This window comes from Astyanax mexicanus, chromosome 8 (genome assembly GCF_023375975.1).
Source record: "Astyanax mexicanus isolate ESR-SI-001 chromosome 8, AstMex3_surface, whole genome shotgun sequence".
NCBI classification, from domain to species: Eukaryota; Metazoa; Chordata; class Actinopteri; order Characiformes; family Acestrorhamphidae; genus Astyanax; species Astyanax mexicanus.
This window is the reverse complement of record NC_064415.1, coordinates 9,902,518-9,927,586: the sequence shown is the minus strand read 5'-3', so window position 1 is coordinate 9,927,586 and position 25,069 is coordinate 9,902,518. Positions and strand designations below refer to the sequence as shown.

Here is a 25,069-nt window from a genome sequence, read left to right as displayed (position 1 = left end):
GGGACAGCTGGGGGCAGAGAGAGAGAGAAAGAGAGATAGAGAGAGAGACAAGCAGGGAAAGAGGAGAGAGAGGGGAACAGGGGGCTGTAGTCCAAATAACACATCCCACCCCTCCCTGTCTCGGTCCGCTTTCTGCGGGGCAGGTTAATCTGCAGCAGCAGTCTGTGATACTGACGGCTGGAGGGGAGAGTTACAGAGCTACCTACCCGAACAAGCGCGGAGGGACCACGGCAGAGGATCCAGAGAGTGGACGGCTGACTCGTCTTCTTGGTTCTTGTCAGCTTCTCCGTGCGTGTGTGTGTGAGAGAGTGAGTGTGTGTGTGTATGAGTGAGTGAGAGAAAAAGAGTGTGTTTGTTGCTCACGATGGGAAACGCTGCGGCCGCCAAAAAGGGCAACGAGCTGGAGAGCGGTGAGTAAAGCAGGTTACGGTGGTGGAAAAGGGGGATTTTATCTGGGCTATATGGTTTCTTAGCTTGGTAACCCGGGCTAACTGCTAGGCTAGCTAGCTAAATGCTGAATACTCGTGTCTTATCTACTGTTAGCTAGCAAGCTAGGTAGCTCTTATCTGTGTTAGTTAACTAGCTTAGTGCTGTAAACTAATTAAATATTCCATGCAAAACGTACTGTGCAGATATTTTACGTGGCTCATTTAGTTAAACAAGCTTACTAACATAAACAAGACAGCCAAGCTAGCTAGCTAGGTTGTTAGTTAAGCTAGCTAACTGCCCAAAACTCATGTCTGCTGTTAGCTAGCGTTAGCTAGCTCTTATTTATCGAACGTTATATGAACTTGTTTGAGCAATGGGACACAAATTTAAATATTTCTAATACAAATAACTGTACAGCTATTTTACGCAGTTTAAACTATTTATTTAGCTACCTAGCTAGCTAGTTAGCTAACTAGCTAAGATAAGGCAGCTAACGTCTAAAAACAGCAGCCGACCCTGTTCTAGGGAGTTAGCTAGTGCTAGCCAGCTAGCTCTTACCTACGTTAGCTAACTACTGTTTGAGCTATAAGAAATTAAGGAAATATTCCAAGCAAGACTAAGTTACCAGTGTAGCTATGTTTACGTAGTTTAAACCCCTAGCTAGCGAATTTAACAAGCTATCAATCTTACTAACCTAGATAGCCAAGCTAGCTAACGTTAGCCAAATGCCCAATACTCATATCTACTGTTAGCTAGCTTTAGCTAGCTCGTATTTATCTATATGGGCCTGGTTGAACAATTGAAAATAAATGAAATATTTTAACAAAACTACCTGTACAGATATTTGATGTAGTTTAAACTAATAACGTAACCTGCGAAGATAAAACAGCTAACGTCTAAAAACCACTAAAACTAGTTAGCTCGCTAGTGCTAGCTAGATTACCCAAAACACCAGCCTAGCTCTTATCTACGTTAGCTAGTTAACTACTGTAACACATGTGTCTATACGAGCTATGAGAAACAAAGCAAACACGCAAAACTACCAGTGCAGCTATTTTTGTACGTATTTTAAACTTAGTTAGCTAATTTGACTAGCCAGTTTACTAACGTTAACCTAGATAACTAAGCTAGGTATCTACTACTGTTAGCTAGCTCGTATCTATCTAAGTTATATGAGCCTGGTTGAGCAATAGGAAACAAATTAAATATTTTAGTAAAGCTAACTGTACAGCTATTTTACGAAGTTCAAACTATTAAATTAACCTAGCTTACTAGCAAGCTATCTTAACTAGCCAAGATAAGGCAGCTAACGTCTAAAAGCAGCAGCAAACCCTATTCTAGCTAGCTACCTCGCTAGTGCTAGCCAATTAGATTACACTCAGCTAGCTAGCTAGCTGAGCTAGCTCTTATTTAGGTTAGCTAACATAGCTAACTTACTGTAACTTACAGCTATTTTGCACAGTTTGCTACCTAAGATAATCCTACTACCCAGCTAGCTGGCTAACTACAGTAACGCTAACGCTACATTAGTCATTTGTAGCTTTGAAAAATTACCTTTTAATTAGCTAAATTAATTATCGAGCTTACTAGATAACTAGATAGATAGCTAGGTAACCAACTAAATGCCCAGTGCTCATGTCATATCTACTGTTAGCTTGTAACTATCTAACTAGTAATCTAGCCAGCTAACTTCTAAAATCATCAGATAACCCTATTCTAGGTTATTGTTATTTGGATTACTCAACGTGCTAGATAGCTTTAATACCGGTTAGCTAGGTTACATTAGTTTGGTTGAGCATTGGGAACAAATTAAATATTCTAAGCAAAAGCTATTTTTTACATAGTTTAATCTACTATGGTAACTTGGCTAACTAACTGGCAAGCTATCTAGGTAACTAGGTATATAACCAAGTTAATGTTTAAAATCTGCAGCTACTACATACATGTTTTTGCTTGACGACAGATGCTTTACTGATTAAATTCCCCCAAAATACTTCTAATTCCAGTATTCTGTTCCAACTTAAGTGGACAAAAACCTGAATGTGATGATGGTGGAATGGATAGTTCAGGAGCAAGAATTCAACTTGAGCTTCATTGTAAAATCTTAAGCTGTTTTTGTTCTTAAAGTTACTAGTTATATTTTAGTATTTAAAAAATAGAAAACTACTAAAAAGCATGCTAGTTAAGACAGAATAAGCTGTGCTGTTGTATGGAATATAATTCAAGATTGACAGGCCCTGCATTTATAAAACCATATTAACTTTAGTACCAGTCCTTTATAAAGGGTGTAGGGCTGTGCTACACACATATGTTACTTTTATACTAGTTATTGTTGATTATGTTTAAGGTTTATGGATAAGCATTAAGAATATCAGGGATTGTATCAGTACACCTATGCAGAAAAGTAGACTTATGCTTTTTATTGTTATTGTGGCGACCCTGTTATTAGTAATGTATATGTTAGTAATTATTGGTTCATCCTCTTCTTAGATTTATGATAAGTTGCTTTGCGAGAACATTAGGCTTGAAACACACTCTACACATACATTTGGCTTGTCTTCATTTGCTTAAACAAGATGTTCTACTCTGTGCTTGTATATTTTGGTTGTGTTCCTTTCTACTAGAATTTAGAACATTGCTGTGGGCATTTGATTGCATTTAGCCGGCAACAAGAGTGTTATAGAGGTCAGGTTGTTGGATGATCTTAAGCTTATCTCATCAATGTATCCAAAAGTGATTGTACTTATCACTATCAGTCCAGAGAATAAAGCTCCACTGCTCAATACTGGGGGGCTTATACTGCTCAATTCCATTCTTGGCAATAGGAATATTCATGTTAATCTGAGTCCTGTCATATTGGAAACATTGAGACAAGCTGTGTGTTTGTGCATGTGTACATCTGTGTCAGCAATGAGTTTGGCCTAAAATAGCTGAATATACAATCATTATAATGTGTTGTCATTAAATATTTTTTACCATATTGCCCACCACCATGTATTGTGTATTCTTTATATTATGCTGTATTTTTGTCCTTGTCGCTGTTAGATTAACCAAGCCTACTTAGATTCTGCTTCTAGCAGTGTTGCACATACTGTCCCAATTAAAACTATAAAGTAAATGTAATCATCTCAGTCTTGTTCCGTACAGACATCTCTATTCAGTCTCCCCGCCCCCTTAGCTGGGTCCTTATCTCGCTCTGTAAACAACTCCCAAGTTGAACTGGGCCACAGCTGAGCCCTGCCCGAATATGGTGAACAAATGACTGATGCCCATTCATAAAACTGACTCCCAGCCACAACTCAGCACTGGTTTTATTTGTTGTCTTTCTGCATGTGCTCACCCTCCATCCCCAACACATGCCTTAATCTGAGTATCATGAGCAGCACCCCCCCTACACACACACACACAGTTTGTCATTGACTCGAGCAGCTTGTCATCAGACCTTCGTCAGAGGATAAGTGTAATTACGAGCTTTGAAGGGCTTGACGCAAACAGCTCCAGGCTTGTATTAGTTTGAGTGTGACGCTTTGACGCGTGCTGATAGTGGGTGCACACAGCGTGGTGTGATACCACTGGGTCAGATTTCCGTAAACATAATTTGGCCTTAAAAATTAGAACTGCAATGATTTATAGTTAAACTGTATCATATTAAACATCAGGCTTTGTCTAGCGTGTCACACAGTCAATGGCAGGACATTGAACTGTAATTTGGCATTGATTGTATTGGAACATGGGCTTGTAACATGAGCAGAGTGGTTTGATGTTATGCTTGTAATATCAGGACAGTGTGCTGTAATGTGATATTGCTAATATCAGAATAGTGGTGTGTAATGTAATACATGTAATATCAGGACAGTGGACTGTAATGTGGTGATGGTAATATCAGCACAGTGGACTGTAATATAATGTAATGTAATACTTGTAATATCAGGACATTGGACTAATGTGATGTTGGTTATATCAGCACAGTCAAGTGTAATGTGATGTTGGGAGTATTAGCACAGTCCAGTGTAATGTGATGTTGGGAGTATTAGCACAGTCCAGTGTAATGTGATGTTGGGAGTATTGGCACAGTCCAGTTTAATGTTATTTTGGTAATATCAGCACAGTTCAGTGTAATGTGATCTTGGTAATATCGGCACAGTGCAGTGTAATGTGATGTTGGTAATATCGGCGCAGTGCAGTGTAATGTGATGTTGGTAATATCGGTGCAGTGCAGTGTAATGTACGGTGGCCGAGAAAGCCCAGCGCAGTGCAAATTGAAAAGCACTGCAAAAGCACAAAACACATCCATCAAAATTACAACACAGGCGCAGCAAAAAGAAAAACGCGCTGCAAAAAGAAAAACGCGCTGCAAATAGAAAAACGCGCTGCAAATAGAACCACAACACAACGGAAGTGAGTCACAACACAACGGAATTTTCCCGGGGGACCTTAAAAGATGCTGTACCAGCTGTATACAAAGGACAATAAGTGGCAAACAAGCTTCTGAAACTTCTGAAAAGTAAGTTATGTTTATTACCTGTGATTACCACGGTTGTGTGCATATTATTAAAAGTTCTGCTTCACAAAACGCCTTGTTTGCCACTTATTGTCCTTTGTACACATAGTGAAGTCCGAGACGTTACTGAAGACGCAGCTTAGCTGGTACAGTATCTTTTAAGGTCCCCCGGGAAAATTCTGTTGTGTTGTGACTCACTTCCGTTGTGTTGTGGTTCTATTTGCAGCGCGTTTTTCTATTTGCAGCGCGTTTTTCTATTTGCAGCGCGTTTTTCTATTTGCTGCGCCTGTGTTGTAATTTTGATGGATGTGTTTTGTGCTTTTGCAGCGCTTTTCAATTTGCACTGCGTTGGGCTTTCTCGGCCACCGTAGTAATGTGATTATGTTGGTAACATCAGCACAGTGCAGTGTAATGTGATGTTGGTAATATCGGCAACAGAGGACTGTTGTAATATCAGCACAGTCCAGTGTAATGTGATGCTGGTAATGTCAGCAGAGTGGAGTGTTTTTGTGATGCTTGCAATATAAGCACAACTAATTGTAATGTTGTTTGTAATATATTTGTAAAGTTGACTTTAAAACAGTTTGTAACATCAGGAACTCTCCAAAACCGCAACTTTACAGAACTAAAAAAAGTTTTAATTCAAAGTCATTTTAGAGCATTTTTATTTGTCCATTCCTTGTGTTATTTGGAAAGAGTGTAACAGTGCTGTAATGGACTGGTGTTATGTACTATATTTTGTTTGCTTATGTTGCAGCACCACAATGAGCAGAATGAGCAGGGTTTTTCAGTGTTACACTGGAGAAATGGTCTGTGGCTAATTGGAGGGTCTTCCTTTAGATTGACAGTTTGATGGTTCTAGAGAGGCCCTGCATAGTTGAAGCTCCTCTTTGGAAGATGTTTTAGGCAGCCGTGCCCTGTGGCATCTCACACTGGAGTGTTTTAATATGCAACAGGAGTGTGTGTGCAGCATTAGGTTTCAATAACCAACAGGACAACATCAATCAGACTTTACAAATGAGTTCAGTGTAATCACTAGGGGAGAGACACAATGACCCATATCTGATGTTTTATCATCAATTATAGTGTTTCTGTTACTATTTTTTGCAGTGATGATCTGGTGCTTAATGATTTTGAGTGCTGTCAAGTCTGACAGATCTGCATTAAATTAAAGCCACATCGAGAGCACAGAATGCTACAGTAGATCATTTGTGAGGGAAAGAGGGAAATAATCAAAAACCCAGTATTGATTTGTAGTTATAGATTGGTGTTAGACACTGATTAATTTATTGTTGTTTAATCTTCACCTGCCAAATAGCAGTGTTGTACTGGGTTGTTACGTAAGTACTTCCCTTTTACTCAGGTTTTATCAATATTAGTGTGTGGGTTTTTCTTTTTTATGGGAATGTATTTAAACAATTGCAATATATATTCCCTCGCAGTATCTTAGTATTGCAATATGTTAAATCTTGATTGCTGTATATGTTTCGTGACGCCAAGGTCTACATTTTTCCTTTTTTTTTTTCCTTTTTTCTTTTTTTTTTAATATATATATAGCTTTTTACATAATCCAAAAACTCTACTTACTTTGCTTTTTAGAGTTAAAATTTCATAATGATCAGAATCAGAATCACAGGTCACAAGTGCTGTTTTTTGGAGCCATGAGTTTTTGTTTTTAAAAATATGTACTTTACATTTTCCATCTATCTTTTTGCACAAAGGAGAATTAGATATTAATTGGCTTTAGATTTCAAACACTCACCTTTTGTTCATTAAACCTGGAACTGAGCTGATAAAAATCACAGCAAGTTGTCTTTTTCTGATGAAAGCATATCAGTTTCCGGTGTGCAGTTTTCAGCTGTTTTTATTGGTTGTTTAGCCATATCAGTTTATTGTAGTTGAATTGAGAGGTACAGGTTAAGTTTAAACCTTTCTGTTTCAACTGTTCTAAGTGATCTTGAAACTCATTAAATTATTTGGTTTTATTTTGTATACAATATGTAATCCCCTGTTCAAGGCTAGACTAAATCCTTGTTTACAAAACCAGGCCTGGATAAAACAACCCAGCATTAGAGAGCTGATGGAGAGACCCATGTTTTCCTGAATCTCCTGAAGTATGCAGTGCATTCGTAGGGAGTGGTCTGGAGCAGAAGATCCCTCCTGTTCACAAACTCTGACCAAGAGAGAACGCACCATAAAAGGAGGTCACTGAAGACTCCTGAAGGCTTCCACTACTTCAGTGCAACTTTTAAAAGAAGAAACAGTTTCATTTCAATTTGATATGATGATATAAGACATTTGAGAATTGTATCAGTTTTAGGGGAAAGCTAGCTATTTAGTACTGCACAGTACACTTTGTAAAAATGCCACACTGACCTGTAGTATATATGTGTGGGTATCTATGCTGATATACACTTTTTATAACTTCCAGAAAGATGAGAGATCCTGGTTATGTCTTTATAAAATAAAAATAGCTAAAATAAGCTCCAATCAATGGATTTTGAGTAGTGTGGCCAGCATCGCTTGGTCCTTTTCCGGCGTACAATAAATACATCAAGTATTGTTTTGAAATATCAGTGAAATAATATAAAACATTATCAGCCAATACAATATAATTCCAATATCCTTGTGCATTCCTAATAATTACCAACCACTGCACTGTTCACTGTGAGTGGTAATGCCTACTATGACCTATTCCTGGTTCACACAAGACACTGTGGAATGATATGGAATGAAATGATTGATGTTAAAGAACACTGATCTACTTCACATTTCATTACATAGAGTGTAGTTAGTTGTGTGGTAGTTAGAATAGTTTAATTGGACAATAGACAGGATGAATGACCTTTAAATATAAATCTCTATAAACAGTATAGGAGAGTGTTTCTTTAAATTGTAGTTTTTAAGAATCTATCTTTACTGATGCATCTTATATGCGATTCTGGTAAAGTAAAACTCAGCTATTTAGGTTTGAGCTTTGTAAGTGGCACGTATGCGCGACAGAGCAATGCTTCATGTTAAGTTTCACTTTAATCCTTGTCAGAATCTCAAGCGCTATGAATGAGTTCAGACTGTAGCTGAGGTCATCAAGAAAAACTTCTTGAATATACATGTAATACAGGCATGGTCAGTTTTTTTTATTTTTATTGTTTACCTTTGACGATGCAGCCGTGGTCTTCTAGCCATGTTTGGCCAATTCATTAGGAACAGCACATGGCTGCAACGCAAGCCTTCTAATATTATTAAAGGAAACTCATCAATGTTATGTTATCTTGTTTTTCTGCAACTCAAGTCCTCACAACCACTGTCATTTTTATGTTTCTTTCTGTTTCACGTAAAAATCACATACATCTTATTATAATATTTTGTTTACTAATAATTAGTTTACATTGGAAGATTGGAGCCAGGCAGTGGTTTATTTAGTGTTGTTTAAACCCCGCCCACTAGATTGCAGTGTTGCATGACTTATGATTTGTGTGTAAAAAAAAAAAAAAAAAAAAAATTATTTAGATTTTGCAACAGATTACCTTGTTTACAGCATTAGAATATATTGATATATTGAATCGAAACCCCTGTATCTCGATACACGTCATATCACTCAATCACTGACCTCCAATCTGCTTCTCACCACTTTTGGAGACACGCTGCTGCTGCTGCAGCTCAGCCAATCAGCTCTTCCTCCTGCCCCACCTCTAAACCCATACATCACTCAGTGCCCCTCCCAAACTACCCCTCGCATTTTTTTTTTTAGCCTTTTTCAAATTTAAACTAGAGTTTATCTTACTACACTAAACTGAATAAAAATTCCTTATTTATTACAAATAATTAAAACTCGCTCTTCATTCTTTCATGTGTCGTTCAAACCACTATGGCTTTCTCTGTCTCTTAGTAAAACTGTTACAGCTGTACTTTTTGTCATTTCTGATCAGTGTATGTCTTGTATAAGTATGATATTATTGTTTCATATGAAACTCTTCTGCTTTCTCTTTCTCTCTTTCTATCTCTGTGTCTCTGTCTCTCTTTCCTGTCTCTCGATCATCCCATCCATGTGGGTGAATGCTCCTGCAAATCCTTGGTGATTTATAGAGACTTTTGGTATGACCATTATTCCGTTAGATGACCACAATGACCGAAAGCATCCAGATTGGCTCAGTCAGATTCTGTACAGCAATTTCCCAATGAGATATCTTCTCTAAAGCTTAGTCACAAGACTTCCTGCCATTTTTAATCACACTTATTCCATCATTGGGTCATCTAAAGTGCTGTTTTACTCCGTGTGATGTGGGTTTGTCCTTGCCTATACCTATAATAGTGTGGTTTTAATAAATCCCTTGTTCTTTTAATGATAAACGAGATGCATGTATGAAGAAAAACCCCTTTTGTTTTTGTTAAACCTGTTTTTCCTGTTCTCACCCTGTGACTTCTCCTTTTTACTGAACGTGACTGCCTGAGTTTGCTGTGTAGCCCTGGAATTGGTCCCTTTTAATCCTTTCTGTAAGGTCCTAGATTTAGTGATGAAGTGTCCAGTGTACTGTGGTACAGTTGTACTGTAATACACTCTCACTTATAGATCTATATAGGATCTATGTTTCATATATATATGAATAAGAATATATATATGCATTTATAATCTCCATTTAATTCCTTAAAATGAATATTTCACAAGAAATTGGCTGCCAATTTAGGCAAAAGGCCACAGTAGACCGTTTAGCCTTATGCTAACTGGCCTCTGCTTGCTTGTGTTATTATTTATTAGTAATGGGAAAAATGACTGTTTATATATGCTCATATTCGACTTCTCTCTCTCTCTCTCTCTCTCTCTCTCTCTCTCTTTTACAGTAAAAGAGTTTTTAGCCAAAGCCAAAGAAGATTTCCTCAGAAAATGGGAATGTCCACCACAGGTAATCTTGAGGCATTTGCACACCTGTTCTTCGTTTCTCTGGTGTGAATCAGTTAACCGGTTGACCTTGGAGCATTCCACTTGTGGTTTGCTTTGGTTTGGTTTCACACAAGGAAAACCATAAATGCATAAAACCATAAAACGCTTTATAATCATTAGATAGTAACTGTAGTAATTACCTGGGTAATTCTACCAGTCGGGTATTAAGGAGCAGTAAAACCACTTTGCAGAAGTACAGCGTTATATGGATGAGTTTTCAGTGAAGTTTCTCCAGCACTAAGGCTGGGTGCAGCAGCATTAGCCTTAGCAGCTAACCACAGAGCTAGCTCTTTCACTGTTCAGAGTCAAGTGTAATTAGACTGTAGTTTGTAGCGTGTTTGCCGTGTTAAAACAAGCTACGTGGGACGAACTGCTAGCTGATAGCTCCCTGGGTTACTGGAACACTCAGGGTTCCTTGGTCTAGCACTATCAGGTGGCATGTACATCCCACTGGCACTGAAGTTAGCGGCTAATGCTAATGCTGCTGCACCCAGCCTTAGTGCTAGAGAAACTTCACTAAAAACTCACCCTTAGACAAAATATTGAAAATCTAAACTTACTGTAAATAAACAGAAACCAAATGAACAGTTTTAGGAGAGTGATCTGTTATGATTAACATCCAGCGCCGATTTGACTTCCGGTGTGCCTTATGTATGAAAAAAGTCCAGAAAATAGACGTTTATTGATAGTGCACCTTATGGTCCAACAAATACAACTTTTTGGTACAACTTGCCAAACTCCATTCAGTTTAATAAAGGTTTGATGTGTATTCTCTGCTTTGTTCCAGAGCACCACTACTCTAGATGACTTTGAGAGACTGAAGACTCTCGGCACAGGCTCTTTCGGCAGGGTCATGTTGGTAAAACACAAAGGAACAGAGCAGTTCTTCGCCATGAAAGTCCTGGATAAACAAAAGGTCAGTTCTGCAGTAGATGCAAATTCTTTCCCTCATCTTGATTATCAGATACTCAAATTCATACCATGGACAGGGGGGTTAAAAACTGAAAGCTGTATGGTCCTGATAAGATAGAAAATTCAGCTAAAAATGGCCTTAATTTGTGTTAAATTGTATGTCTTCAAAATGCAAAAGATATTGAATATTAAATACAAATATGTTTCATATGTTATCTTGCTGAATTGACAGCAGGATAAGTTAAGAAGATACTAAAGGCATTGGGAAGTGTTAATTTACTGACAGTCGCTTGGGTATCCCTAGTGTTTCATTGCATCCTACCAACAATTCCATTTCCATCGTTGTACAAAAAAAAAAAAAACCTAAGCTAACTTAGAAAATTTGGAAAATAAAAATTTGTATTAATGTATTTTGTTTTTTTTTTATTGCCTTTACATTATTCATTTGAAATATTGGTTTTACAGGAATAACATGCTTACTGTACAGTCTTTTAAAATGTATATATATATATGTATATATGTGTATATATATATATTGATTTGCGTTATTTTGTCATTGAAAAGGGGTTATAGTTATATAAAGGTTATGAGTGGTGTTAAAGTAATTTCCCTCTACCTGCAGATACCCTGTTAGAAGGTTGTAAAGTACTTTATAAAGCTTGCTTTTGTTTGATTTTTTTATGCTTTGCTGTTTTTAGGTGGTAAAATTGAAGCAAATAGAACACACACTAAACGAGAAGAGAATACTACAGGCAGTATCGTTCCCCTTCCTCGTCAGACTGGAATATTCCTTCAAGGTTCATTGTTTACTCAGTTTTAACGAGTTTTACTTATTCACAGTGTGTCAAATAACACCGTTCTCTTATTTTATGAGTATTAATGTTATCATTCAAGTTCTAATGTTGTTATTTTGTTGTCTTCAGGATAATTCCAATTTGTATATGGTGATGGAGTATGTACCGGGTGGTGAGATGTTTTCACATCTAAGAAGAATCGGCAGGTTCAGGTAAGTGGAGTGTTTTGGTGTTTTTTGACCACATGAAACTGGTTCTTCCAGTCCATCTGCTTATTATAGTTTTTGGCTCATAGTTAAACAGCTTTGAGCTGCTTTCAGGCAGTTGGTTTGGGCAGAAACATGTTAAGCTTTCATGTTTTATAAGCTGTTTTTAAATGTCTTAAGGGGTTTTTTTTTGTTGTTCCTGAGTGTGGAAAAGAAAAATGGTAATAATTAGCATTCTTCTGATACAATTAGCATTAGCATAACATGCTAACGACGCTCGCTCTTTAGCTGGTAAGAGGTGAGTATATTGGACTGTAGTCTGCGTGTTAACCATGTTAAAACAAGCTACGTGGGATGACCCACTAGCTAATATCGCCCTGGCTAACTAAAACACTCCGTGCTTTTGGGCGTCATAAGCTAGCAGTTAGCCACTAATGCTAATGCTCCAGCCTTAGTGCTGGAGAAATTCAGGGATCTAAGCTTTAAATAAACGGAAGCTCTTTACTCACCCAACTAAATTAATCTGTGTAGATTAACGTCCAACGCTCATTTGACTTTAAAAGTCTTTTTTTAATTACAGTTTTGTTTATTTAGCTTAGCTTTACTTAACTTGGTTAGCTACCACCCCCACTGCTATTACTATCACCATACGCCTGTTGGGAGTAACGCCTAAAAGTGCTGTATTTCCGAATGCTGTGGAAAATACAATAAATAGAATATATTAAACTTTTCCAGTGTTCTCTCTTCTAATGTTCCATGATACTTTATTCCATTTAATAGCATCACAGTAGCTAAACACTGGCTCTTCATGTTTAGTCTTTACTTTAGGCAGGACTAGGTGACTCGTTCCTAATGATCTGAGATCTCTGCTCGGCTTATTTCGCTGCACCATATCAGATTAAAATAGACAGAATAAATGCCAGCCTTTTAGATAGATTTATTTGCATGCTTCAGTTAGAAAAGCAACAAAATATGATTGGAAAGCTAATGTTAGGTCATTTGCATGTAATTTGTATGTGTGTGTTCATGTGTTGTTGTTTTTTTTCCCCCATGACTCTAAAGCTGTGTTTTCTGTTCCACAGTGAACCACATGCGCGGTTTTACGCAGCACAGATAGTCCTGACCTTTGAGTACCTCCACTCGCTAGACCTCATCTACAGAGACTTGAAGCCTGAGAACCTGCTGATCGATCAGCACGGATACATCCAGGTAACCCATAAGAGGAGTAATATAAGGTTCATACATTAATGAAAAACCTGGAAAAGTCATGAAAATAGCAATTTTCAGGCCTGGATAAGTTTTGGAAAAATAAAAATATCCAGAAAGCATTGCACTGATGTTTTAAAAATCCTATGGTCATGATAATTTGCCTTGAAGCCATGGAAAAGTCATGCAAAAATCATGGAAATATATTGGTTAAAAAGTGTCTGAACCCTGGTAATAACAACAGAATATACATCTGTGGAGACTGCATACTTCTCCCTGATTATTAAACTCTGAAAACAAACACAATACATGACAAAGCATGTGATCAGCTGGTGCTCAAGAAGTTTTGATTTTGCGTAACCCTCAGGAGGCCCTAAATTATAATATGCACACATATTAAAAGCCTAAAATGCTACCAATGACATAGGTCTTAACTTCTACTATATTAGAAAAACTCAAATTACAGATGTCTTAATACAGTTTTTCCTAATCCAAATTTGCATTTAATTATCATCTTTTTAGTGCTAATTACAGATCTAGACTAGTCACATTACCAGTAATTTTTTGTATTCATGTTTTACCATTAGGACTGTAAACGTTAAAACGTAAACGACCGCAATTAACTTGAAATCAGTAATAGATTTACATCACCAAATTTAACCCCAGCTTCTTCTGTATCTGCCCCGCACAACATATAGATTTTTTTTTCTGGCTGAATGACTGAAAAGCTCCAACACGGACAACCCAAAGGGGCAATCCCCCGGTGTGAGGTGTCCTGTTTTAAAGCTTCAGAGCCGGTCTCAGTTGAGTTTTGGGGCAGGTAAAACACGAAGCACATGGAGCAGATAGGAAACTCGCTCTGGCGCTATTCCATTTATTTATTAGTTCATACATAAGCTAATAAAGCACCAAAGCACATTTATGATGTTACTTACAGAAATAAAAAAACAGGAAAAGAGTTTAGCCGCAGCACCCACTGATTCTGTACGCTCACTAAATTGATCTCCACTCAAACATACAAATATATATTAGCATTTTAATTGACACCACTAAATAAATATATAATAAATAAAAAATAAGAACAAATGTGATTAATCACAGTTAATCTCAGAATACTGTCATGATTAATCTGATAATTTGATTTTTATTTATTTATTTATTTTTTAATAAATAAATAGCCATGAAAAGCTATTGTAGCCTAAAATGCTACCAATGACATATGCCTTAACTTGTATACTGTTATTAGGAAAAACTCAAATTATAGATTCTTTAAGAGTTTTTAATGATAATTTAGTGCTAATATCAGATCTCGACTTTCTGTAATGTCATTTTCTCTAGTCGTGATGTGTTAACCATTGATTTACAAAGAATTGTAGGTATTATCTGTAATTGCATTTTTTACATATACCTACATGTTGCAGATATCTACCAACTACAAAATGCTTTTTATTACGTACATTATTCCCCAATCATTCAGCTCTGCTCTGGGGCTGCTCACAGATTTACAGACATATACATGTATTTGTTTATTTATTCAGTAGCTTTCTATTTAATTGGTTAAGAGCTTCTGATTGAGCAACATGTAAACATGAAAACATGATACCGACTCCAGCATGTAGCATCAGTTAGTAGTGCCTCATCACTGTGTTTCCTCAGTCTGAGGGATTAATGGCTTATGACTGATGCGATGATGGATGTCATCATAATGCACTTAGAAGTTCCTGCATGGGCTAAGTAGCTCACGCTTTGCTTTCATCTGATTTGATAGCACAGGTCAAAACTAAGCATCACATTCTGGACACAGTTTTATACAGTCTCCACTGTAGGATATTTTCATAATGTTAATAAATGACCTTGTGCTGCCTCGTTACATTAGAGATCACCGCAGAGATGATGTGAACCAGTGTTGCCAAAGTCTTTTATAGGCACGCTAGTTCACTTTGTGGCCATCGTTGCAATGCCACCAGCCAAGGCTCTAAATACCTTTTGAACAACGTAACTTACATTGTTGAAAAAATAAAAAATCTGACAAACACCTAATGGTTAGTTTGTAGCATTTGGCTTCATAATGTGCAAAAAAAAAAATAGATTTTTAAATGTCTCATTCCATTGTTTTTTTCCATCAATTTTTCATCAAGTTTTTTATGGGGAAAAAAAGTCCCCTGGTGATCTGGTATAACACTGCTTTAGTCCGGTGGAGGAGTGGGCAGGGAAACTATCGGTTTTCGTTAATATTCATGCATGCAAACAAATCACCAATAATTGGCTAACAGCACTGCAACGCAGCAAAACAGACAACAGTTAGAAACGTTTTAAAATAAAGATATTTTTACACTAATAACAGTCTTTTCCCTGCTCAGTGCAGTTCAGCCATTGACCTAGATTTAGAGTCTCTGCAAAACGGAAAATCCACCGGAGATCCTGTGTAAACCTATGTAAACACATTGGGTGGATTTTTACTTTTAGGTAGTGTAAACAGAACTGTTCTAAACATACACCTAACTTTCTGAATTGTACTTCGCTGGTGGTGTTCCATAGATCAAATTCTAACCATTTGTTCCTTAACTCTGAATTACAGGGTAAAGCCTATAAACACTGATATGATATTTTTCGCAGATAACACAGGAACGGACTGTTAATTCTTATCTGATGAGACATGTCACTGCCTGCCATTAGTTATGTCTGTGGGCAGTTGTGAGCCAAGGTGGGCGGGGCCATGAATACTAATTCACGAGCTGAAATAGACACAATGCTTTTCCGGATCAATTTGTTTTTCTGAATATTGTATTTCAAAAAGAACAAGAAAAAATGGATTTTAGCAGAAGGGCACCTTTAAGCTTGATATGTCTACTGCACTTGCGCAGATCTCCACATCAAGGGGAAGCTTCCCCACTAGCATGCTGGCTCATCTCACTCTCAGCGTGAGCAAGCGGCTCGCTGTTTTGCTCTCATTGTTTAAAGGGCAGAACTTTATCCTTGAACAAATGCTGGGTTGAGCATCCCAGTCATATTTCATTCAGTGCCTTGTCTCCTCATTAATGAAATCTCTGGTGTTTCTCATCCCTGGTCCTGGAGGCACCCTGGTTTCACTGCTCCTAGAACACCTGATTCAACCAATCAGCTGACTGAGTTACAGAAGGTGCCTCAAGGACCAGAACTGAAAAACAATGATGTAAACTGATGTCATCTGAAAATTGTGGCCGTTTTCAGAAGGCAGCTGGTGGTTTAGTGTGAAACTATTTAAAAAGGATGAACTGAAAATATCCCAGTTCCAGTGTCAGTGTTTTGACTGCAGTTAAGCCAACCACATTTTGTCAAAACATGGCTAATTCACCCTTGTGTAAAAGTACAGTACATACATAGTGGTAAGAGTATGGCAGCATTACATAGCAGTCTTTCCCCCCAAAACAGCAACAACAGGGTCCTGCTGATGCTTCAGTGAGTTTAATATCACTTTTTTTCTGGTCTGATTTAATGTATATCAGCGTTAAAATGCTAGAAAAAACTGTTCGTTCATAGTTTCTACTAAAATCAAGGGTATTAAATGAATTTATCTTCCTTTTTTTCTGAGTAAGTGATTGTTTTTTTATTGGCAAGAGTGTTAGTTTAGGATGTTGGATGATCACCAGCCCACCTCATCTCCAACTCTCAAACTCATTTTAAACCAAAAGTATTGGATGACTCTTTATCATTCCCAAGAACAGAGCTCCAATACTGGGGGCGTTATACCCCTCTAGCCTATGCCTGGCATTAGGCATATTGGGTGCCAGTAAGTTCATGCAAGTAAAAGAACAGGTATTTTTGTTAAAATCAAACTCCAATTCACATGCATTTGTGAAATTCATTCAGCAGTATGTGTAACAGATTACCTTGGTGATTACTGTATCTACTGTAACTGTAGATTAGCCCTTATTTATACACAGAAATGAAAGGAAACCAAGGGGGAAATCTGTTACTCTCATTCTGCTGTGTGCAGTTGGGTCAAATTCTGGTAGGGAGGAAAAATTCAGCACAGCACCTAGAATAGATAACACAACCTTATTTAGTGGACACTCTCCTACAGTCCAATCAGTGTAAAGTATAGGGAGATGGAGCAAAAGTCATTTTGTCTGCTCACAAAACTGCAGTGTGAAACTGGACTAAATGCAATGGAACGCAATACAATTGTATTTGTTTTAATATGGTAACATTAAATATTACAATGGTTGTTGGTCTTAAAGAGCTGTATATGGACTGGTCTCATATACAGGGGTTGGACAATGAAACTGAAGTGCCTGTCATTTTAGTGTGGGAGGTTTCATGGCTAAATTGGTTCAGCCTGGTGGCCAGTCTTCATTAATTGCACATTGCACCAGTAAGAGCAGAGTGTGAAGGTTCAGTTAGCAGGGTAAGAGCACAGTTCTGCTCTAAATACTGCAATGCACACAACATTATGGGTGACATACCAGAGTTCAAAATAGGACAAATTGTTGGTGCACGTCTTGCTGGCGCATCTGTGACCAAGACAGCAAGTCTTTGTGATGCATAAAGAGCCACGGTATCCAGGGTAATGTCAGCACACCACCAAGAAGGACCAACCACATCCAACAGGATTAACTGTGGACGCTGTAAGAGGAAGCTGTCTGAAAGGGATGTTCGGGTGCTAACCCGGATTGTATCCATAAAACATAAAACCACGGCTGATCAAATCACGGCAGAATTCAATGTGCACCTCAACTCTCCTGTTTCCACCAGAACTGTCCGTCACCACAATACATTATTGTGGTCCAAAACCAGGTTTTCAGTTTCATTGTCCAACCCCTGTATGTAATGTTATTTGTGTGTTATGTTTAATACTTTCATCCTTTATTCACATGATTAAAACATTTCCTAAATTTGCTATGTTCACATTGCAGGTCACTGACTTTGGGTTTGCAAAAAGAGTGAAGGGCAGAACCTGGACGTTGTGTGGAACCCCAGAGTACCTGGCACCAGAAATCATTCTTAGCAAGGTATAAGATGCAAGCAGACTTTAGATCTAAATAGATAATTACTTTATACTTTGACTTACAAGCAAAAGAAGGCAGATGCTCATTGGAATGTCTTTGTCTCTTAATATCTTTGTTCTTAATAGGGGTACAACAAAGCTGTGGACTGGTGGGCACTGGGGGTGCTCATATATGAAATGGCTGCTGGGTATCCTCCATTCTTCGCAGACCAGCCCATTCAGATCTATGAGAAGATTGTGTCTGGAAAGGTATGAAACTGCAGGCGCATCTCAAAAAATTAGAATATTATTAAACAGTTAATTTCAGGGTTCCCATGTGTTTTTAAAAAGTCTTAAATGTCTTAAATAAAATCTGGATAAGTAAAATCTTAAATTGACTTAAATTTGCTGTAGGTATTAAATTTTCAGACGGTGCATTTAATGCTGGTCAAAAGGCACAATGACCCCTGTAAACATCTAATCCAGGAGAGATCTAGGAGAGAAGTTCAGCGGAGGGCTAGCTAACATACTAATGTTAGCGGTGAGTTAGCTAATATTCCGGCTAACTGGAAGGTCAAAATAAGTCTTGACTAAGACTATAATAAATAAATATTTTTTGGCTGCATTTAACAATTGCGACTCTCAAAAGTTTCAGTCGGAGAACCGTTTTGTGCAAGCCTGGGGTGAAAACCAAAATCTGCACGCTTTACAAAATATCAAGTTTTGATTTCCAATGCACTAAATTATTTTCTACCAAATAAATTATGACTATATTTTTGGGTCTTAAATTATATTTATTGAGGTCATAATAATGTCTTAAAAAGGATTAAATCTGACTTTTAAAATGGTGCCAGAACCCTGACTTTATTTCAGTAATTCAAAACATAAATGATAGATTTATTACACACAGTGAATGAGTACTCAGTGTATTACAGTTTTTATATACAGCTATATATATATATTCACACCTTTTTTTTTTTGTTGCTTTTGAAGATAATTTAGATTTGTCCATCTTTTGTCTTTCTACAGGTACGATTTCCATCCCACTTTAGTTCCGATTTGAAAGACCTGCTGAGGAATTTGCTTCAAGTCGATCTGACGAAGCGGTACGGCAACCTCAAGAACGGCGTCAATGACATTAAAAACCACAAATGGTTTGCAACAACAGACTGGATTGCCATCTACGAGAGGAAGGTAAGGAAGACTGCCTCGTGTAGTGCTTCATTATAATGGAAAAAGGAATTCTTCTCCTTTTTTGATTAAGGCCCTCAAATGTGATCAAGTTAGGGCTACCCCAAGTTGAGCATTTAAATTAACTAGTTTAAGTTCATAGTTCATCTGGAAAAAAGTTCACAGTTCCAGAAACTAACTTTCTTTCCTCCTTATAAATTGGCTGCTATTCTTTTTCAATTGATCCCCATCCTTTCTACCCATCCATTACCTGCACAAAATATAATTACTCCTAAAGTAAATGCCATCTCTAGCAGTGATTTTTGTACTGAAACTTAAGACAACAATTTTATTTGTTTCAGTATAACAGATATCATTTATAAAGCTTTAAAACTCCAGTTATACATCTTTTTTAAGTGTGTTCTGGATGTAACACCAGCATTAACTCACCAACCAATCAGCTTACAGTAGTAGCAGTGATAATAGCACATTTACTGCATTAAACACATTGTGTAAAATAAAAAAATATATATAAAAAAATGAAATTTTGGTATGTTTTCTTTGCATTTTAACAAAATACACTGTTCTGCTTTCTAAAAGTAAAGGAATGTCATGGCCAAGTGGTTATATACTATTTTTAATTTGTGTTTTTAGTTGTTTATTCAAACCGTTCACCATTTCCAGTAATTTTCTGGGTTAGGAAGTAGGTGGGCTCTCCATTAACAAGCTCTGGCCTGGCTTTGTGTTTAGTCGCGTGAGGGTAAATGATACTCACGCTCATTATTTGTAAGCGGAATCGTTCTGTTCAGCGTTCACATAATATGAACCTGTTCAATGAATGTGTTCATGCCCTGAGAATGATATCCCTTTTTTTAAACACGCTGTTTTAATGTCCATCCACAGGTGGAAGCTCCATTCATACCAAAGTGCAGAGGCCCCGGAGATACGAGCAACTTCGACGACTACGAGGAGGAGGACATCCGCGTATCTGTTACAGAAAAATGCGCGAAAGAATTCACGGAGTTTTAGTAGTGTGGACATATCAGAGCTATACGTATACGTATATATACGTATATATATATATATATAATACGAGTGTGGGACTGTGTGCGTGTGGATGCGTGTGTGGGTGTGAGTGTGTGGGTGTGGGTGTGGGTGTGTATATATCACACAACAGACAAAATAAGGAGGGGATCTTTGCACTCTGAAGACACAGAGACGGAGCAGAGACCACATCACCAAACAAAGTTCCTGCATAGTTCCTTCATTCCATCTGCTCAACCGGGCCCTCGTGCTTCGACAGCGCTTTTCTCGTTACGCCACGCAACACTCGTCCTGCATTTTACTCGTTTTCTCTTCTGTTGTTTTACTTTGACAACGTTGGGCATTTGTTGTCTCGGATGTCATTTCCCGTGTTTTTGTTAAGGTCAAAAAAAAAAAAAAAGGGAAAGTTTTTGGACTGTGTTTTTAAGCATAGAATTTAAGCAAGAAATTCAAAGGCCAACTTAACTATGTAACGTGTCAACGTAGTAGGGCTGGTCAGCCGTGACGCTGGCAGTGTCACATGGCTGCGATTTGGATGGATAGATGTTGCCTCTAGCACTCAACAGTTCTGTCTGTTACATGTGTTTTTATTGTTTTGTCGTGTTGTTGTTTTTGTTCCTGTTCCTTTTGAGTTCTGACCTGTTCTCTTACCTCAGTCTAGACCTCTGACCACTGTTTTGCCAGCTTCTGGAGGTACTGCTCGTTTTCTATTCTATTTGTTCCTTTTATGCTGTCAGGTTTTAAAGAGGTTTACTTCAGACAGTGGGAGATTTTCAGATCTGACCAAAACTATAGAGCTGTGGGTGGCAGTGGGAGGTGGAAAAGTTATGTAGGCCTGTCATGATAACACACAAATCAAACATATATTATATAATTATGACTACCTTCTTGGTTTTTTACAGCTCCCATGATCATATAGGACACTTTATACACCTCTTTTTAACCTGTTCTTCAATACGCAGGACCCTACAGTAGAGAAAAACACCACAGATCAGCTATTACTATTATTAATTGTGTATTGTGCATTGATTTTTCTCAGCACTGCAGTGATTAGCACTGATTAGCATGGTGAAGGTGGTGTATGAGGTGTTAGTAGTGTGTGTTGTGCTGATGGTACAGTGAGTGGATCAGGTACAGCAGCAGTGCTGCTTGAGTTTTTAAACATTCTGTTCACACACTTGCCTACAGCTGCTCCACCTTCTAGATAAAGTAAAGTCAGAGACAGAAGCTCTGAAGCTGTTGCTACACAGTTTACAGTGTTGGTTTTTATCTAGTGGTTCATCAGTGTTCACAAGAAGATGACTGCATTGAGATGTTTAAAAACTCCAGCAGCACTGCTGCATCTGATTTACTCACTGTACCAACACAACACGCACTACTAATGCCTCATACACTACCACCACCATGCTAATCAGCGCTAATCACTGCAGTGCTGAGAATAATAATGACCCACCACCCAAATAATAATAATAATAATACTAATAATAATAGCTGCTCTGTGGTGGTTTTCTTTTGTGTGGGTTCTGAGTATTAAATAACAGAAATACAGTCTGTAATTATTATAGAACTACAAAGTGTCCTGTTTGATTAGTGGAGCTGATAAGATGGATAATAGGTGTAGAAACAAGTTGTGGTCATAATGGTATGCTTAATTGTTCTATATTGTTGAAAGTAATTGAGCTAAACTATATTGTTGGAATTTTCAGACTACCATATGCCACTGATATATGGATATTATATCATAACATTGCAATAGAACTATTTATTAATAATTCTTAATAGATTTGGAGATCTTCCAGATTTTAAGTTAAAAGTTAAAGCTGGCTCAATTTCTGTTTGTGTTCATTCTTCAACAAACACAGCAAACACACAAGTAAAGGTAATGGACCATATTACAGTATGCAATATGTTTTGAGGTAATTTCCATGTAATAATACATTGATAAGTCAGTAATTGTGATTATCGTGGCAGGTCTACTTCCATGTTTGCCTTAGAAAGCCAAACACTACTGAGCCAACATAATTAGAGATACCCTGTTATATTGGAGTCATATAAGTATTGTACTAATTCGTTTTACTTTAAAAGAAGGAGACTGTTTAAGTTAATGCACAGAAAGACTGTTTACACCTGGTCATTTCATAGAATTTAAATATTAGAATTATATCTGGACACAAGCAAACTATAAACAGATACAAATCGTATAACTCAAACCACTTCAGAAACACTTCCAACACTTCTATCTCAGAAAATTAGAATATTATACAAGACCAGTTGATCTTATTGGGCAGTGTGCCAAGTCCTGCTGGAAAATAAAATCTGCACCTCCATAAAAGCATCAGCAGAGGGGAAACCATGCAGTGCTGTAAGATTTGGATTTCGTTTTCCAGCAGGACTTTGCACACTGCCAAAAGTACCAGTTGGTCTTATATAATATTCCAATTTTCTGAGATACTGAATTTTGGGTTTTCTTTGGCTGTAAGACATTCTCATCAACAAAACAAGAAATAAATGATTAAAATAGATCACTCTGTGTGTAATACGTCTATATAATATATGAGTTTCACATTTCAAACTTAGTTATTTAAAATAATGTAATAAATGCACTTGTAGGTGTTGGATACTCGCCACATGATGTGACCAGGTGTAAACAGGGTTTAAGATGAATACATGATATCTAAATATCTGATTGGATTACTACAGCATTACTAGGAATATATTTATTTAAAGTTTTAAATTAATAATTTTACTGACTTTTTTTGTGCAATACCATAAAAGAACCACTTTTGCTTCCTGATGAATCAAAGAACCATTTTTGGTGGATAAAAACAGATCTCAGAATGGTTCTTTATACTAGCATTTTAATGGTATTACACAAAAAAAACAATGTTTAATCACTTTTAAAGATCTGATTATTTGGAGAAAAAAAATGCTAAACAAGTTTAAAACCTACAAATCACTGTCCAAAAAACAAAATCTTATATACTATTTTTTTTGCATTGTTTGGAACCGGCAGCTTTTTCTTGTATACCTTTACATTGTGTGAACCCTCCATGATAAACGGACCAATAGAATTGCGCCAAATGGGTTAGAATGAAATGCTGTTACACTGACTTTCATTAAAAGCTAAGAAATGTTTTGGCATCTCTTTATAATAAGTGTTACACATTACACATGTAGTTACACATTAACAGTTATGGAATATCATACTATGTAACCACACACTCTGTACCACAAAACGGTACAGAATTATTATATTTGTACCGGTTATGTAACTGGATGTGTGTTTATAGTCATTTTTTTACAATTTGTGTTTTAATAGGGCAAGTGAAATTACATGTCATAATTTGTGTAAATTATCACATGTGATAATGTGTTTGGAATATGTGAATATATTTATATTTCTCCAGGTATTGTCTGGTAATTAGTAATTTAATTACTATTTATGTGTAACTCGTTTTACATTTATGGCCTTTAGCGGATTCTTTTATCCGGAGTGAAGTTGGAGGTGGACCAATGTAGTGTTAGGAGTCTTGCCCAAGGACTTATTGGTGTAGCACAGCATAGTCACCCAGACCTGGAATTGAACCCCAGTCTCCTACATGGTAGCTCAGTGGCAGGTGGTGGTGTTATCCACTGCACCACATCAAATACACCAGTTTTCCAACATTTCCAATATCATTAATTAGATTAATTTAAGGACAGTAGGACAAAATATTAATCTATGTCTAACTGGCACTGATATACATGTAATTACATAACCTGTACAACTGCAATTAATCTTTTATCATTATTATTACATGGTTGTTAATGTGTAACCACACAGGTATTAGAGACACTTATTACAAAGTAGGACTAAAGTTTTTCCTTCTTCTGTTAAGTCGATGTTTTGGAGATGTGCTTTGTTTCTTGGATAGTGATTATTGATTTACACTGACATGCCAAGTGTAATGGAATGGTAAATAATATTCCCATGACTTTTGACCTGTCCAAAACTACTCCGAACTGTGGGATATGTGTGTGGGGTCTTCTGAATCGAATGTGAATGTGATTTCTGCTGGAGTCAATTTAAGTCTGTTTGAATGGACATTTTTTTTTATTTATTAATTTGTGGGCATTTTCAAAGCATTATTTTACATAATGCTATCCCCTGACTTTTGGCATGTCAGTGTAAAACCTGTGGTTTTGTGTTTTTTTAGAGTTCGTCCAAAACCTAAACTCTAAAACTGTTCAATTTAATTGCCCCCCACCACTGCACCCCAGTGTGCCCCTGATTCTGCTGCTGAACCTCAGTCCTCATTTCTTTCTGCTGACAGAATGTAGAGCTGCAGCTCGTAGGGATTCGTATGGTTTGCGAAGCCTGATTTTCTGAGGTACATTCTCACAGACACACTTAACGTTCTGAAGAAAGGATTATAAAAACCTGACTGGGGCCTCAGTCGGCCTCGGCTCCTCTGTATCACATAATTCAGTTCTTCTTGTTCTGCTCATAATGCGTACATGCATTTGTTTCTTATCTCTGTTTTTATTTATACACATTAGAGATGCTAATAAATTTTATTTTTAAAATTGCATGGTATGTTTTATTCTGACGTCTCTATGTTCTAATAACAGTAATGTGCACTTTGGGTGGATAATGCAGTTTGAGCCAAGGATAAAAAAAAAAAAAAAAAAATGTTTTCATTGTGATTTACTGTTGACTTCCCAGCATGACTAAAGACAAAACTTTATTAATTTATTTCTCAGAATAATAATTATTCATATTAAAATTTTCTGAAAATATCTTTTCCAAGAATCAAGAGGAAGATGGATGATCACAAGCCATCAAACCAAACTGAACTGCTTGAATTTTTGCACCAGGAGTAAAGCAGCATAAAGTTATCCAAAAGCAGTGTGTAAGACTAG

At 37.1% G+C, this 25,069-nt stretch overlaps 1 protein-coding gene across 1 annotated transcript; it reads left to right on the top strand.

Moving 5' to 3' along the window:
• prkacbb (protein kinase, cAMP-dependent, catalytic, beta b) lies at positions 1-24,736 on the top strand. The gene is made up of 10 exons (XM_007240016.4): positions 1-410; positions 9,770-9,831; positions 10,657-10,785; positions 11,480-11,578; positions 11,705-11,787; positions 12,864-12,990; positions 17,883-17,978; positions 18,101-18,223; positions 18,983-19,147; positions 20,027-24,736. Exons 1-10 carry the CDS (start codon positions 365-367, stop codon positions 20,150-20,152), a joined length of 1,056 nt encoding a protein of 351 aa, XP_007240078.1. The 5' UTR covers positions 1-364; the 3' UTR covers positions 20,153-24,736.
• Positions 24,737-25,069: the final 333 nt, after the last annotated feature.

Bases quoted from the DNA above. Each gene is read 5' to 3' on its own strand.
- prkacbb (XM_007240016.4), top strand. From the start codon at position 365: ATGGGAAACGCTGCGGCCGCCAAAAAGGGCAACGAGCTGGAGAGCG. The intron at 9,832-10,656 runs GTAATCTTGAGG...GCTTTGTTCCAG, and splicing joins AATGGGAATGTCCACCACAG to AGCACCACTACTCTAGATGA. The intron at 17,979-18,100 runs GTATAAGATGCA...TGTTCTTAATAG, and splicing joins CAGAAATCATTCTTAGCAAG to GGGTACAACAAAGCTGTGGA.